Source organism: Vitis vinifera, chromosome 14, assembly GCF_030704535.1.
Source record: "Vitis vinifera cultivar Pinot Noir 40024 chromosome 14, ASM3070453v1".
Classification (NCBI taxonomy): domain Eukaryota; kingdom Viridiplantae; phylum Streptophyta; class Magnoliopsida; order Vitales; family Vitaceae; genus Vitis; species Vitis vinifera.
The window spans coordinates 8,064,705-8,080,921 of record NC_081818.1 but is presented as its reverse complement, the minus strand read 5'-3'; the positions used below and the strand labels follow the sequence as shown (position 1 = coordinate 8,080,921).

The 16,217-nt window shown below is 32.3% G+C and overlaps 3 protein-coding genes across 3 annotated transcripts; 2 read left to right on the top strand and 1 right to left on the bottom strand.

Annotated features, from left to right (window-relative positions):
* Positions 1-379: 379 nt before the first annotated feature.
* LOC104881485 (protein ACCELERATED CELL DEATH 6) lies at positions 380-6,512 on the top strand. Its single transcript, XM_019224827.2, has 5 exons — positions 380-417; positions 3,424-4,043; positions 4,618-4,737; positions 5,122-5,668; positions 5,870-6,512. The coding sequence occupies exons 1-5, from the start codon at positions 380-382 to the stop codon at positions 6,495-6,497; spliced, it is 1,953 nt and encodes a 650-aa protein (XP_019080372.2). The 3' UTR covers positions 6,498-6,512.
* Positions 6,513-9,567: 3,055 nt separating this feature from the next.
* Positions 9,568-10,659, top strand: LOC132255096 (uncharacterized). The gene is made up of 2 exons (XM_059742766.1): positions 9,568-9,683; positions 9,785-10,659. The coding sequence occupies exons 1-2, from the start codon at positions 9,573-9,575 to the stop codon at positions 10,304-10,306; spliced, it is 633 nt and encodes a 210-aa protein (XP_059598749.1). The 5' UTR covers positions 9,568-9,572; the 3' UTR covers positions 10,307-10,659.
* Positions 10,660-12,753: 2,094 nt separating this feature from the next.
* LOC100241533 (uncharacterized) lies at positions 12,754-14,217 on the bottom strand. Its single transcript, XM_010661858.1, has one exon. The coding sequence runs from the start codon at positions 14,215-14,217 to the stop codon at positions 12,754-12,756; it is 1,464 nt and encodes a 487-aa protein (XP_010660160.1).
* Between the last annotated feature and the right edge of the window lie 2,000 nt (positions 14,218-16,217).

Below are 16,217 nucleotides of genomic sequence, written 5' to 3'. Positions count from 1 at the left end.
AAACAATGCTAACAGCTACATTTGCAGAATCATTTAGAATCTCCCTCTAAAGAATGTATAACCCATTTATCTTGTCAGCTTTAAAGATCACCAAAGATTCTTTTAACACCTTCAAAGAACCATTCTCAGTTTTAAATCAGTATCCAGCATCATCTAAAATCCCAAGAGATATTAAATTTCTATTGAGATCAAGTACATGTCGCACATTTCTCAAGAGCCTAATTGTTCCATTAGTAGACCTGATTTTTACTATTCCTATACTAATGACTCTACTAGTTTGATTGTTCCCCAAATAAACACTACCTCTCTTTAATTTTTGGTAATCATAGAAATAAGTTTAAGATTTTTGTGTTTATTTATTAAAAGCACAACCCGTGACATGGAGAGGGAGATGGCTGCTGACATGGATGTGGAGGGGTAATTTTGAAAATGAAATTATAAAATAGTACATAGTGCATGAAAAGGATAATTTTTTGGGCAATAGTGGACATATATTGGGTTATGCAAACTTGAGTTATGAAAAAGCTATTATGCCCAAATGGGCAGGGCGAAACACAAGTTTCCCAATTAAAAACCTTCCAGCTGGAAATAGAATAAAGAATATTATTCAAAGAGGGCACACACACAACAAAGCTATCTCACGTGTTGGGCATGTGTATTTTATTTTTGTGCCACATCACAACACAATTAAAGAATTCAGATTTATGTTTTAAATGATACAACAATGTGAATCATGAATAATCATCTATAAATGTAGCATAAAAACAAAAATGTTGATTTTTAGTCATTAGAGCCAAGCCCCAAGGATCACAATGTATTTTATCAAGAGGAGATTAAGATAATTTATGTGAATGATTGAAAGGCAATTTACAAGTCTTCCCATTTGGCAACTTAGCCAATAAGCGACATTGGTAACTTCTCCTTTAACAAATGAAGAATCTTCCAATTCCAATGTCGAAGTCACTAATGCTAAGTAGAAGAAGAGGAACCATCTTTCTCCATTGCACTAAAAGCCTTTTGATACTTTTCATTTGAAGCATAAAGTTTTCCTTTCTTAAACCCCCTTGCTATCATGCTTTGGTTTTGGTTCTTAATAACAATGCCATGTGAGGTGAATTCAAAAGTTTATAAATTATTCACAATAAATTTTCAAACAAACAACAAATTTTTCTTCAAATAAGGAACTACTAACACATCTTTTAAATCTAACCGTCCTTCATCTATAATAACGTAAGTATCTTTGATATGATCAAAGAAAGGTAAACCGTTTCCATCTCCAACATAAATAACATGATTCCCGTTATATTACTTAATATGAGAAAAATTATCAACATCATTTATAATACATGAGGTAGCATCATAATCAACAATAAAGGATTAATCATTTAAGTCATTCAAGGCAAGACCAACGAGAGCTAGTGGAACATCTTCAGGTTGGTAGGGATAATCAAACCTATACCAACAATCAATAGTAATATGATTTGCTTTTCCATAAATTTGATAAGTTATTTTATCACCATTGATTGAGCCAATAGTGCATTGTTGTTGTTATTTTCTTTTTATTGAGTTATGTTGTTATTTGATTGTCTAAGATTGTTCCCATTGCTTTAAGGATTGTGGTGTCCATTGTAGTACCTAGCAAGTGTGAATCCTCTTCCCCTTAAAATGAAATTTCCTCTGCCCTTTCAACCATTTCAAACACAATCATGTTGTTAAAAAAAAAAAAATACTTGTGCATCATCCAAAAACATTTTCTCCTTCTCCTTTCATATCCATGAGCGAATTAGAAAACTTTTATCTTGGCCTAAACCTAGATTTTTTATTATAGTAAAATTGTCACATATATTTTTTTTAAGTCTTTGAAATATTATTTAAGAGACTATGATCCCCTTTTTGAGACTCTTCAACATATTTTTCAGATTTCTTTCTTCAACAAAAGTTCATACTTCATATGTCATTTCAACAATGAAGCTGATGCTTAAAACATGTTCTTTCATAGTTTCCAAGTGTCATAAAGTGAAAAGCCCATCATCATTAATCTATAGTTAGTATTGTGGGGTACAACCTTTTTTTCCCTCATCATCCTTAATTTCTTTAGTAGGTTTTACTCTAGTTAAGAAATGATGGAGAACATTGAGGTCATGAACTAAGTGGGTGATTTGAGTTCTTCACAGTAAGAAAATTATGGTGTTTAATTTGATTAAGATGCAGCTAGAACATTGGTGTAAAAATAATTGAATACTAAGTTCAAGTTTTGCTTCATTTTTGGGAAAGTGGAAAAGGATAAAGAGGAAGACATATTTTAGTTTGCAAATTTATGGCTTTGATAGCATGCAAAGTTTGATGTATTAATAACATAAGTGATTTATTTTCTAGTATTTATTTTCAAAACTTTATACAAGAATATGGTGAGTTATACTAGGAATGAGTTTGGCAGTGATTCTAAGAAATATTTCTAATCTTTCTAATACTTAAAAAATAAAAATTTTCAAGTATTAGAAATGATAGAAGCATTTCCTAAAATCACTGCTGAACACACTCTAATAAAGAAATATTGAACATGTCTAACAAAAATATTTAAAGAGAAATATCGTAAAATTAAGAAAATTAACTCCTTTAAGTAAGATAATAAAATATTATTGATACTTGATTATTCTTGACTTATGAAATCATTAACAGGAATAAAGTCCTGCCCATTATGCATTTAAGTTTGAGTATCTCATTGTTGATTTCCCTTAATAGTAGGATAAGAGCTTTTATTTTATTATGTTGGGATTTCAATAGAATGATTGTATTTTGGGAATGAATAAAGTTTGTTGTTGTGGTTATCTAGAGAAATTTTGTATTTAATTTGGAGTTATGTTGATGCAACTTTTAATAGGGTTTTTTTACATGAATGAAATGAAACAAAATATCATTACAACGTTATATTGAATTAATGTCTTGAAAATTTTTCTAAATTTGAGTTAAATATATATCCTGATGTTATTATTATTGTTGTTGTTGTTGTATTTTTATTTTTATTTTTTGTGAATTTTGGGACCCTAGAAACCCATAAATTGATTTATCTTCTGATTTTTTCATGCAAAAAAATTAGGAAAATTTTATCATTTTACCTTTTTTTGATCAACTTAACTCAATGGCTTCCCGATCCTTTTTTTTTTAAACAATAAATTTTTAATTAGATAATAGGTTGACTAGTTAGTTGCCAATTACCTAAACATCTCAATTGTTTCAATCACAAGCTGGATCACAATCTCATTAATTTGTAGGTCCTAATCTCATAAATAAAAATTGTAATTAAAGGGTAAAAAAAAAAATTGTACCCTTAATGAAAGGATATGAAGAGTGGCGCGCAGGAGCAAAACATATGTTGTGATCATAATCTTTTTCCATTATTATTGTTTCATTAATGTGTACCAGAAGGAGGAACCTTGCTGGCCCAGCCATGGAATGTTTAGCTTACGAAGCTGTACAGCTTGGGAAGATTGATTTCCTGAGGAATGGGGTTAACATCTTTGAAATTCTCCACCAAGAAACAATCCAGCGGAAAGACAATCTTCTTCACATTGCCGCAAATTTCGGGCAGGTGGACTTTGCCAGAGAGGCCATACGCTTGAATCCAGGGCTTTTAAGTCAAGAAAACATGAAAGGTGACACTCCATTGCATACTGCATCGAGGACAGGCTGTTTAGGCATGGTTGAACAATTTATTAGCAGCTCCAAAGCACTATGTTATGACATTGAAAGGATTAGGGAAAATGCGCCACAGGATTTGCTGATGGTGAATCAGGAGGGTGATACAGCACTTCATGTAGCAGTGAGATACGGTCATCTTGATGTGGTGGAATTATTGGTAAACGCGGATATTGAATTAATGCTGCATATGTATAATAAGGCTAATGAGTCCCCGCTTTATTTGGCTGTAGAAAGAGGATTTTTCGCCATTGCAAAACATATCTTAAATAAGTGTCCAACATGTTCTCATAGGGGCACCAAAGGCATGACAGCTTTGCATGCGGCTGTGGTTCGAACCCATCAAGGTAATGTTTTTGCCATGGTTTTTTCAGGAATACATGTACCTATAAGTAGCATTACATTTTCTAATATGACATTTTTTCAGGAATGGGTTGTAGCATTACAACTTAATTATTATAATAGTTCCTGCTATAATTTACGTATTGTGCATGAATCAAATATCGCAATTCAATTCCGGGGCTGTCATTAGAAAGACTTCGGAGCTCAACTCGTGAATGTTCTTCGCTTTAATAGGATACTTTAAAGAAAACACATTGCGTCAAAATAGTAAGCTCATTTTCCTCTTCGTTTCTTTCTAGTTTATGTTTAAGAGTATACAAATCCAGTCAAACTAAGCTCTAATACCATGTTGAATTATTAATTTCCCTAAAAAGTTTAAGCTTGTAAGATTTGCATTCAATATGCATATCATGCTCCTTAATAGATTCTTCCTAATGTCCACAAAAGAGTTTCATCCATCCCTTTGTTTCTTCTGATCTTCTTTTACTTTCCAATCCAATAAATGAATGCTTGAGTATTCCTTCTCTCTAATATTCGTTTAATGGGACATTTCAGTTACTAACTTATTATGTCTTGCAGGCCATGAACGTGGAAATGATGTTCCTCATTTGATATCTTTAGAAAGTCTGCGACGGTTTGTTTATAATATTGTTTTCAAGGTTCTAGAGTACCTTGGTGGATCTGTCTCAAATCAAACTGGTAAATTCCTCGTTTTAGAATAGGCCAATTAACTTTCTCAGATACGTTCATAATGCATAAATCATGCCCTGCACAAGAGAGCAAACCTCCCTCTTTTTCTCATTAGGAAAGTAAAACAGTAATACTAATTTCGGGAAACCAAAGGAAGAAAATCACACAATTACTTCTATAATATATGCCCCTCTAGCTACCCTCTTTAAAATTGATGGGAAAAATTCATTGCATGATGCCTGATCCTTCTCATGGAGAAGTAATCCCGAGCCATTATCTGGTATTAAAATAAAAAGAATGTAATAATCAGTTAATTTTTATTTTCTAAAAGTACTCTTCTAGATGAAAAAGTATGTTTTAATTATATTTCTTCTTCTTGGTCTAAACTGCTAGATGACATTATGGCAATACTACTGGTCGAAAAGGAAGGTATGGTCAAAGAAACAGACATATTTGGGTGGACTCCCCTTCATTATGCTGCACAATTGGGATATCTTGAAGCGACTAGGAAATTGCTGGAATGTGATAAATCAGTTGCTTACTTGTTGGATAAAGAAGATAGTTCTGCTCTTCACATAGCAGCTAAAAAAGGCTACATTAATATAATGGAAGAGATCACCAAACAATGTCCATGTGTTTATAATTTGGTTGACAAAAATGGCTGGACCATTCTTCATGTTGCAGCCCAATGTGGGGAGTCTAAAGTGGTGAAGTATATTCTAGAAGTTCGAGGCTGGGAAAGCCTAATAAATGAGATAGATAATGAAGGCAACACGGCTTTGCATCTAGCAGCTATCTACGGTCATTACAACAGCGTCTCGATTTTGGCTAGAGATGGAGTGGATAAGAGGGCAACCAACAAGAAATATTTGAAGGCTATCGACATTGTCCAAACAAATATGGATCTGGGAGAAATTAAAAAAGGTATGTGCATAGAAAGGTGATAATTTTACTTTGTACATTGGTTCCACTGCTTTATTTCTCTTTACATATTTGAAACCTGAAAAAAAAAAATACAGAAGAAATAAGTTGCCTTAATTGAATTTTCTGGTCATATATGTGCCTGGTGGCTGGCTTTACTAAAAACAACATTTTATTCTAAGAAGTTCTTTGAAAAATCTTTCTAGTATTGGATCATGAGGAAGTTGGAGGATAGCGGTGCTCAACAAAGTCTCGAGCGACTGATCGTTGGAGTAAACACAGACGAAAAAATCAATGACAATGAAGGGCTGAAAGAAGGCATAAATGGGTTAGAGCTTAGAGAAGACAGAGAGAGAATATCACTCGATGCAAGTGAATCGTTTCGTGACAGGAATAATGTAAAGAAGAAAGATATCACATCTAAGTATTTGTTGAAGGATGTATCAAACACCCATCTACTGGTGGCAACCCTCATAGCAACAGTAACTTTTGCAGCCTGTTTCTCTCTACCTGGTGGATACAATCAAGATGAACCTAACAAGGGTAAGTCAGTTTTCTCAACAAAGGTCGCTTTCAAAGCCTTTGTGATAACAGATGGTATAGCTTTCCATTGCTCAACTGCAGCTGTGTTTCTCCACTTTTTTGCTTCACTGGAACAAAGCTACCATTTGCATCGTCGACGTTTCATAAAATTTGCCGCGCTACTCACTTACATCTCTCTCCTGAGAATGGCGATAGCATTTACTTCAGGCATTTTTGTGGTGCTACCTGATTCCTCCCTGACTTTAACAACTTCAATTGTCCTTGGGTGTTTATTCTTGAGTTTTTACACCTTTGGGATTCTGTAGAACCATAGAGTAGGATGTGATATTGATTGTATGTTCTTAATTTCTCAATAAATTTATAGACAATATATACATTAATTATAAGTACTTAATGTATAAATGGAATACGATCTCTTAGTAAGGAACTGCCTGTATTTAACTCTAAAATCTCTGCCTTTTCACCTTTTGGTGCCAAGCTCACTCTTGTTCCTTGTGTTATACATTTGCTGGAAACCATTTACTTAATAGAAGGTTTTTAGTAATTCATTCAAATGCTTCCAGGTTTGATAGTGTGATCCACTGCAAGATATGGCGGTAGGAATACATCCATTAATATATAATGTAAAGGGATAACCGATTAAAAGGGACAAAAATCCCTCAATATTGCAAAACTAACCCTTTACTTATTTAGGTCTCAAAAATGACCCAATTTGGACAAAAATACCCCCTCACACCCTCAGTTATCTTTTCAGCCTTTTTTTCCCTCCAACTCCAATTTTCTCTTGTGTTGTGTCTCTTCCTTACCCTGCAAACCCATTTGTTCCATCTGTTAACCTGCGAGAAAGAAATCACAAAGGATTTTTCCGTTTATTGCAAGAGAACAAAAAGGCAACACAATACAAAGAAAAAACAGAAAGTAAGTTTCACTGTTTCATTCTTTGATTTTAGTTTTTCGAACTATATATATAAATCTTCATCCATGAAATGAGAAGAAACCCTAAGTGTCTTATTTTGGTTCTTTTTTTTTTTTTTTTAATCAAACCCGATTTTTCATCTTTCTAATATTGTGTGTTGATTCAGTTCATGAAAATGGAGGAAGAAAAAAATTCGGTGATGAAAAATACGAAACAGAAAAGGTATAAAATTTTGGGAAAAAAGAGAAGTGAAAGAAAGCCAGGTTTTGAAACCTCGTCATCGTCATCAGAAAATGAGAAGAAATCAACTAATTCAGTAAGCATTAATTTTCTATTTGAAATTTTGATTTTTAATTTTATCATTTTTAATAGATTTTTTTTTTTTTTGTGAATTTATTTTTCATGAATTGATAATCTAATTGTTGGAAATTTTCTCAGTGAGGTTATAGTCCAAGGTTTAAAGCAATATTTGAATGATTAGAAAAAACTAAACTTAACTACTATCAAGTTTACCATCAAAAGGTTTTGAAATTTTGTGTAATGAAGTTATTTGTTATGAATTTATAACGTATTTGAATATAATTTTTGTGAAATTATTTTATCCAAATATTTAGAATTTTGATTTAAATATATATGTTAAGAAAAAACTGAACTTAACTGCTATCAATTTCATTGTCAACAGGTTGCAATTTCAAAATGGTTTTGTTTTGTTTCAAATTTCAATAAAATATAATAGCTTCAATTGCATTAGTAAAATAATATCTTTAGAATATTAGCATTTGACATGACATCCTTAAATAATAGGAAAATAAAGTCTATGTTAAGAAGTGATACAAAATGATGGATTTAACATAGTTGGATAAGTTTGGTAATATAATTTTGCTCAATTTATATTGATATTTTTACAATTTGTTATTATTTTGCAAATTGACATTCCTCCTCCTCTCCTATCTTTTATATCTAAAATATCTAAAGAGGAGTACTTTCCTGGAAAAATTGCATGTTTGTCTCACTTGGTAGCTATTGAAAATATTAAGAAGAAATTGACTGAACCACAATTGGAGATGTTTAGAAAATCATGTTTTGGTCATTTTTTACTCCTTCCCGAACTTAGATTTTCAGCCCAAATTGTTCATCAATTGTTGTTACGTCAATGTGAAACCAAAAAAGACAATGAAATAAGGATTTTATTAAAGTCAAAGGGCTTAAGATTTAGTAAAGAAGAGTTTGCATTGATTACGGGCTTGAGTTTTGGTCCTATTACAAAATATGATAAAAAATCATTACGAATAAGGGACACATACTTTAAAGGAGAAAACAAGGTGCGTAATGATGAGTTGGAGAAAGTTTTTCTTTCTTTAGGAGAAGAAAAGAAAAAGAAAAAGAATAAGAAAAATAAAAAATAAAAAGAATTTGAAGATGAAGAGGTGATAAAGTTGGCACTTTTGTATTTTTTAAAGCATGTTTTATTTGGGAAAGAAGGAAAAAATTTGATAGATATGGAATGGGTTGCTTTGGTTGATAATTTGGAGGCTTTTAACAAATATCCATGGGGGGGGATTTGTTATGAGAGGACACTATTTGGTTTGCAAAGAGCTTTGGAGAACCGGGTATCCAAATACCAAGATAAAAAAAAAAACAAAGGGAGAAGCTGCAGTTGAAGCATATAGTCTTGTTGGATTTCCATATGCATTCCAGGTTTGGGCATACGAGGCTATTCCACTTATTGGATTGAAATATGCCACTCATGTATCTGAGAGCTATCCTCGAATATTAAATTGGAGTGCAACAAGTGCTCCAAGGGCTACTGAGGTTGAAAATGTATTTCTAGAGGCTCATGTAAGTAATTCTTTACCTTTAAATTTTAAGAATGCAATTATAAATATTATTGTATTGTTGTTTATTAATAATTATATTTGATTTGGACTTTGTAGTTAACTTTTCATTCGCTTCTAACACCCACTTTAGAGGAGCAACAACAAGACTATTACAAGCATGTAGATAAACAAGGAGCTTCAGCAGAAATGTTGCACCAATCAAATGCCTCACAAGATGCCAAGAAGGATGACTTAAGGCATGAAAAAAGCTCATCTGACACTGCTGCATATGTTGCTGCTGCTACTGCTGCAATGGCAGAAGAAACAACAAATGATGCAGTCACCCCATCAATAAAGGTAACTTAACCTAAACTTAGCCATCATAAATAATGCATGCATGCATGTTTTTTTTTTTTTTTGGGTACTTTATTTAATATAAGATGTTCATTCCATAATTAACATGTGGAACCTGACCTTAACTATAAATAAACTTATAGGAAGTTAAGTTTGTAGGGATCATGAAAAAACCTAAATTTAACAAGTGTGTTATTTCAAAGTGAACAAACTTGTCATAATATATATATATATAAATATTGTAAGTGTTAAATTTTTATTTCATTGATGTGCAATATGTGCAGAAATTATGGATGGAGTTTGTGAAATTCAGACAAAGCTCAGAGTTAAATTTCAATCATCTAAAGAAAGAAATTGAAGGACTCAACTTGAAGATGGATGAATTGAAACAACTTTTATTAGAAGTTAGTGACATGTTTACTTGTTTAAATTTTCTAATACTTCAATGTTTTGACATTTGTGTTTTCTCATATTTATTATTATTGGGTGGTGTATGTAATTTTAGGTTAAGAGTTCGAATGAGGAACATGGTATGCATAACACTAGATTCAGAAAATCTAGTACAAAAGAAAATGATAACAATATGGGCTTTGATTTCCAGACTGGAATTTTTGAGGATGTTACAGATGATGAAGTGGAGAGGAATGACATTCCCATGGATGTGAACATTGATATGGAAGCTTCTAGAAACCTCCAGCTTGCAGAAAAACACATGACTAAAGAGTTGAAAGATGACTACTCTATTGATGATCCAGTTATTGATATTGCCAAGTTGTTTGGTACCCCAACTATGTCGGGCGAGTTTTCAGTATATGTCATACCTCACCATCTATCTCCTGCCATTTTTAAGCGAAGGCGTGAGATTAAAAAGTCTCGTATCTTGCAGCACCCTTTTACAGATCCCACCAAGAGAAAGAAACTAAGAAAAGAGATTGAGAAACCATTAACTTCATTTGATCCTTTGCGTCCAATCTCTGAAGAAGCATTAGAGTCCTTTCAAAAGTGGATGAGTGATGACCAAGGGTAAGTTGTATACATCCATACTTGTAAATTTGTGTTCTTCACAAGTTATAAAATTACTAATGTTTTTTTTTTTTTTTATGTCAAAGGTCCACAATTGACATTGACTACATGCATATAGATAAAAAATGGTTTCAATCATTGTCTAATCATGGTTCATGGCTTGCTGACACGGTTTGTAAATGATGCATTTTGTTTTTATTTTTATTTATTATTATGTTCAGCTTACAACCAAATAATATAACTAATTTACTTTATTGTAATTGTTAGCACATTGATGTTGCCTTCTTCTTTTTTCGGAAGCGGCGAATAGAAAATCTTCATCTTTTTTCCCAAAAGTTTACCATAGTGGATACTATGTTTTGGGTATGTGTAGTTTGAATTTTAGTTATCATTTTTAATTTTTTTGTAATAATGAATCTTATGATTTTGGTTATTTATTTATGTATATTAACTTTATTCTATGTAGCAAAATGCTCAAGCAAGATGGATTAAGCATGGCAAGAAGTGGAACCAATTCAAATTACCAGAGAATGACATCCTTATTGATTATGCCAATGGTTTGCAACCTCTTTATTCTGTCAAATGGCCTGATGTTGACATTGTGTATGTCCCTATCAATGTTCGGGCTAGTCACTGGGTATTAGGAGTTGTCCACCTTCATCGAAGGATTATATACGTATATGACTCATTGATGGGCATCAATAATAATGCAAGATTGCAAGTTGCCATTAAACCATTAGCCAAATTGTTGCTGCATATATTGAATGCAATAGCATATTCTGGTTTTCATGGTGACACAAAAGTTAACTACCAGGAATGGGAAATTGAACGGCTACAAGATATTCCTCAACAGGAAAATGAGTAAGTGGTCTTAAATTTACTTTCATAACTTATACACTTAATCTTTAATAATAGCCCTAACATTGATTATCTGTGTACCATGCAGTGGTGATTGTGGCATGTTTGTTATCAAATATGCTGAATACTTAATGCACAACCATCCTTTGCAGTCATTAACAAGTGCACGAATGGACTGGTTTCGGGAAAAGATGGCAGCAGAGTTATTTTATATGAAATACTTGCCTATGTAATGAATTCATGTTGATATTTCACATTTTGATAATGTAGTTAGATGGTTTGTTATATGTAATTGGATAGCTTCATATATGTAGTTAGACATTTTGATAAATGTAGTTGGACAGGTTGATATATCTACTTGGATATTTTGATGAATGTTGTTCGATAGTTATGTATACAATTGACCTTTTAAACTAAACTTCAATGTTGTCAAGTTGTTATGTGTACAAACTTGAAGGTAATTAAGTCCACAGTCTTAATAGAACACATGAACTTAACTACTATCAAGTTAACTGTGAACAAACTTGATAGATGTTAAGTCGAAATCTATTCCAGAATAACATATTTAATTTGGACTTAACAGGTATCAAGTTGATCTTCTATAGACTCATAAGAAGTTGTGTCTACAATTGTCATTTTTACCTGAACTTAACTATTGTTAAGTTATTTTATGAACAAACTTGAAGGTAGTTAAGTTCACAGTCTTCAGACAAAAACTGAACTTAACTATTGTCAAGTTGTTTTATGAACAAACTTGAAGGTAGTTAAGTTCACAGTCTTCAGACAAAACCTGAACTTAACTATTGTTAAGTTATTTTATGAACAAACTTGAAGGTAGTTAAGTTCACAGTCTTTAGACAAAAACTGAACTTAACTATTGTCACGTTGTTTTATGAACAAACTTGAAGGTAGTTAAGTTCACAGTCTTCAGACAAAACCTGAACTTAACTGTCCACAGTCTTCAGACAAAACATGAACTTAACTATTGTCAAGTTATTTTATGAACAAACTTGAAGGTAGTTAAGTCCACAGTCTTCAGACAAAACCTGAACTTAACTATTGTCAAGTTGTTTTATGTATAAACTTGAAGGTAGTTAAGTCCACAGTCTTTAGACAAAACCTGAACTTAACTATTGTCAAGTTGTTTTATGTACCAACTTGAAGGCAGTTAAGTCAACGGTCTTTAGACAAAACCTGAACTTAACCATTGTCAAGTTGTTTTATGTACAAACTTGAAGGTAGTTAAGTCTACAGTCTTCAAACAAGACCTGAACTTAACTATTGTCAAGTTCCTTATCAATAAACGTGAGAACAATTGAGTCCATAGTTTGAGAATAAACATGTAATTTTCATTTATAATTTATACATAACTCATCATAACATATATATACAAAAGTAACAAACATCTCCATTTATATGGTTATGCAAAAAAAAGGGATCATTATTACAATATTCATCTATGTGCTTATCCTATCACCTTATACAAAAAAGTAACTTACATTTCTGTTCACATGGGTACCAAAAAAACAAAAAAGCTCACTATTACAATTTTCATTCCATGTAAGTTCATAGAGTGCCAAAGTTATCATGATATCAAGGGATTGGTCGTTTGCATGTTTTCCGATTATGCCCATATTGACCACATCGACTACAACGAGATGTGCGTTTGCCCTCTCCACCAGAAGGAATTCTTACTTTCCTTGGTCTTCCTGTTGGGCGTCTTGTTTTAGGTGGTAACACAACTTTGTCACGAATATGATTAGGTACTACCCAATCTATTTCATTTCCAGTTGGATAAATACACTCTGAATATGAAGATAACAATGCTTTAGTAGTAAAATACTTGGAGCACAAAGTGTAACATGAAATGTTGTAAAATCTACAAGCAGCAATAGCATGTGCACATGGAATATGATCAAGATCAAATTGTCGACATGTGCATGAACGAGTGTCTAAATTCACTTGAGCACTAATGCCAGCATAGTTAACATTACACTCTTTGGAGTTGATAGGTTCCACTAGATATGTTGCTGACATATTATACCTAGAACGAAGTTCTCCATCAGCCCACATGGTAAGTTCAGTTGACATTGACATTGCTTGTTGTTGACGAGTCACAAACCATTTTTGAAGTAAGTTTCTCAACTCTTCAACCAACTGCAAAACCGGAAGATCTCTAGCATTTTTCAACACAACATTAAGGCTTTCAACGATCCCTGTCGTCATGATATTATATCTTTTTCCGGTAGAATATGAACGTGTCCATCGATCAACACCTATATCCATCAAATATCTTGCTGCTCTTGGGTCAATCATCTCTAGTTGCCCAAATATAAAATTAAACTCTGAAACACGATAAGCATGGGCAGCATCATGGAACAACTTATGAATTGCAGGATTCTTGAACTTTGTCTTCAAATTTTGTCCAACATGATAAGTGCAGACACCATGCCTCGCATGGGGAAATACTTTATGTACTGCTTTCTCAATGCTACCATGTCGATCTGATATCACAAACAAATCATCAATGTGTCCAATTGCATCATGTAGTTTTTGTAAAAACCACTCCCATGAGGCATCATTTTCTGAATCACCAATCCCAAAGGCTAAAGGGTATATCTGATTGTTGCCATCTTTACACGCTGCAATAAATAAAGTCCCGAAGTACTTTGCTTTCAAAAATGTCCCATCAACTGCAACCACAGGCCTTATTGATGTGTGAAACCCAGCAAGAGATGCACCAATCGACATAAAAAAGTATTTGAATTGATTATCACAATCAGTAACTATATCAGTAATGGTACCAGGATTTTTTTGCTCTAAAACATAGCAATAGGATGGTAAAGTGTTATAAGACTCCTCAGGTGATCCCCTAATAGAACCTAGAGCAAGTTCTTTGGCTCTCCATGCCTTATCATAACTGATTTGAATGCCATACTGCTTTCGAATGTCTGCTACAATGTCTTTTAGTCGAAATTCACAACCAATCCCTTGATATGTTTCTCTTATACTCTCACCAATCAACCAACTACTTGCATGTCGATTGTCACGAGACATCATATCTAACCGACAAGTGTGTGTTGAATAGAATTTCATTATTTGAAACATATTGGAAATCCCCAACTTGGTAGCACGAACTCGCCACTTGCATTCTTTATCAAAACATTCAACAAGCAATAACTTAGTAGTGGATTTAGTTGTTTTGAACTCAAACTTCCTTTTCAGAGCCATCATATACAACTTCCTTTGTAATTCTTTCTTACTTGAGTAAATTTGGTGTTCTTCTAGATGGTCATCACTAATTCCACTAACTATAGGTTGTTGCATCATGTTTTGTCTTTCATTTGCTACATCTTCGATTATAGTGGGATTGTCATGAATGAACCCATCACTTGTATCAATCATGGTCAAGATTTCTGCACTCTGAGCTGAACCAGTTCTGAATGAGCCAATTTGGGTTAGTACTCATTCTATAATCCTCCTCATTAATTGCAGTCTCATTCATGTTCCAATCATGAACTTTATACCCTTCAAGTGACTCATTTTGAAATCTTGGTCCATTTTCACCATCAACAGTAAGAGTTTCAACTGAATCACAATGAATGTGTCTACTTTTATACATCAACATTGAGTCCCCATTCAATTCTTTATCAATCTCAGAAGACATATGACATTCGAAATAAGAATTGCAAATTGATTTCTGATTGTGACTATCAATTCTCTTTTCAACTGTGATGCACAATGGAACAGGCAACTTACCATTTGTACAATTTAAACCAATAAAGAATTTCACATCCCCATCATCAGTTAGTTGTATAGGACTTGTGGGTATGTTGGCATTGAATACATACTTCATTGAAAGAAAACAATTTGTTGGATCTAGCTTCAGAATATGATGGACAACCCTTAATAACTCTTTATATGATATAGTTTTCGGGATCTCAATGCCTTTACCTTTACTTCCTTCGAAATAGAAAACATTTCCATCTCGTACCCATTCTCCTTCATATAAAAGCATTATTCCTACTTCATCAACCACTGAAATAACAGAATAATTCAATTAGTGGCATCAACAAACAATATTAGAATATTTTTTAGTTACATCATAGCATTAGCACCAATAAGTAGGTATTAATTTTAAAAAACTCATTCATTATTAAATACATATTATTTCATTACACATATTTATTTTTTTAATAAACAACAAATAAATAACATTATTAATCATCTTTACTACCTCAAATAATACCAATAATGATATAGAAATACAATGTATATAGTTATTAAATAAATTCAGACATTGTAACTCTAAACTATTTTAAACAATAAAAATATATTTATTTACTAAAAGATTGGTTATGTTGTAATTTATTTAATGTCAAGGCTAATTTGCAAATGATTCAACTCAAATTGAGTATAATTAAATACAATAACAATAATATAATGTTACTATAAAATAACTATATACAATCTTAACTTACTTCAAGTTCAACTTAACACACGTCAAGTTCAACTTAATATCCGTAAGGTTTTGATATATAACTAAAAAAGATAACTTTATATATTATGTCAAAACCCTATTAACACATATATTTACATCTATATAAAGCACAAATATGCAAACAATACCAAAACCATCATAAAATTCCATAAGTTTTATTACTTACCATCATTTGATTTTTCCATATAGACAATGTTTCTCCACGCTACACTTTTTAAGCTGATTGTTTCCTTCTTTTAATCCCTTTTTTCATGGCTGTAAATGATATTAAAAAAATTATAACAATTTCAAACTTATTTAAATATTTACTACATCTCATTAAATGTTTGAAAATATTCAATAAATAAAACATGAAAGAAAAAAATATGGAAAAATAAAAATAAACGTACACTGTTTATCCAACCACAACTTAAAGCGCTTTAAGTTGAAGAAATCTAAAGAGAAACTGTGTGAGACTTGAAGAAATGCACTGAAAAGAGAGAAAGAGAATAACAGGAGAAAATGAAAAAAATGAGAAAGTGGCAGAAATAATAAAAAGGAGGTGAATGGAGGGAAA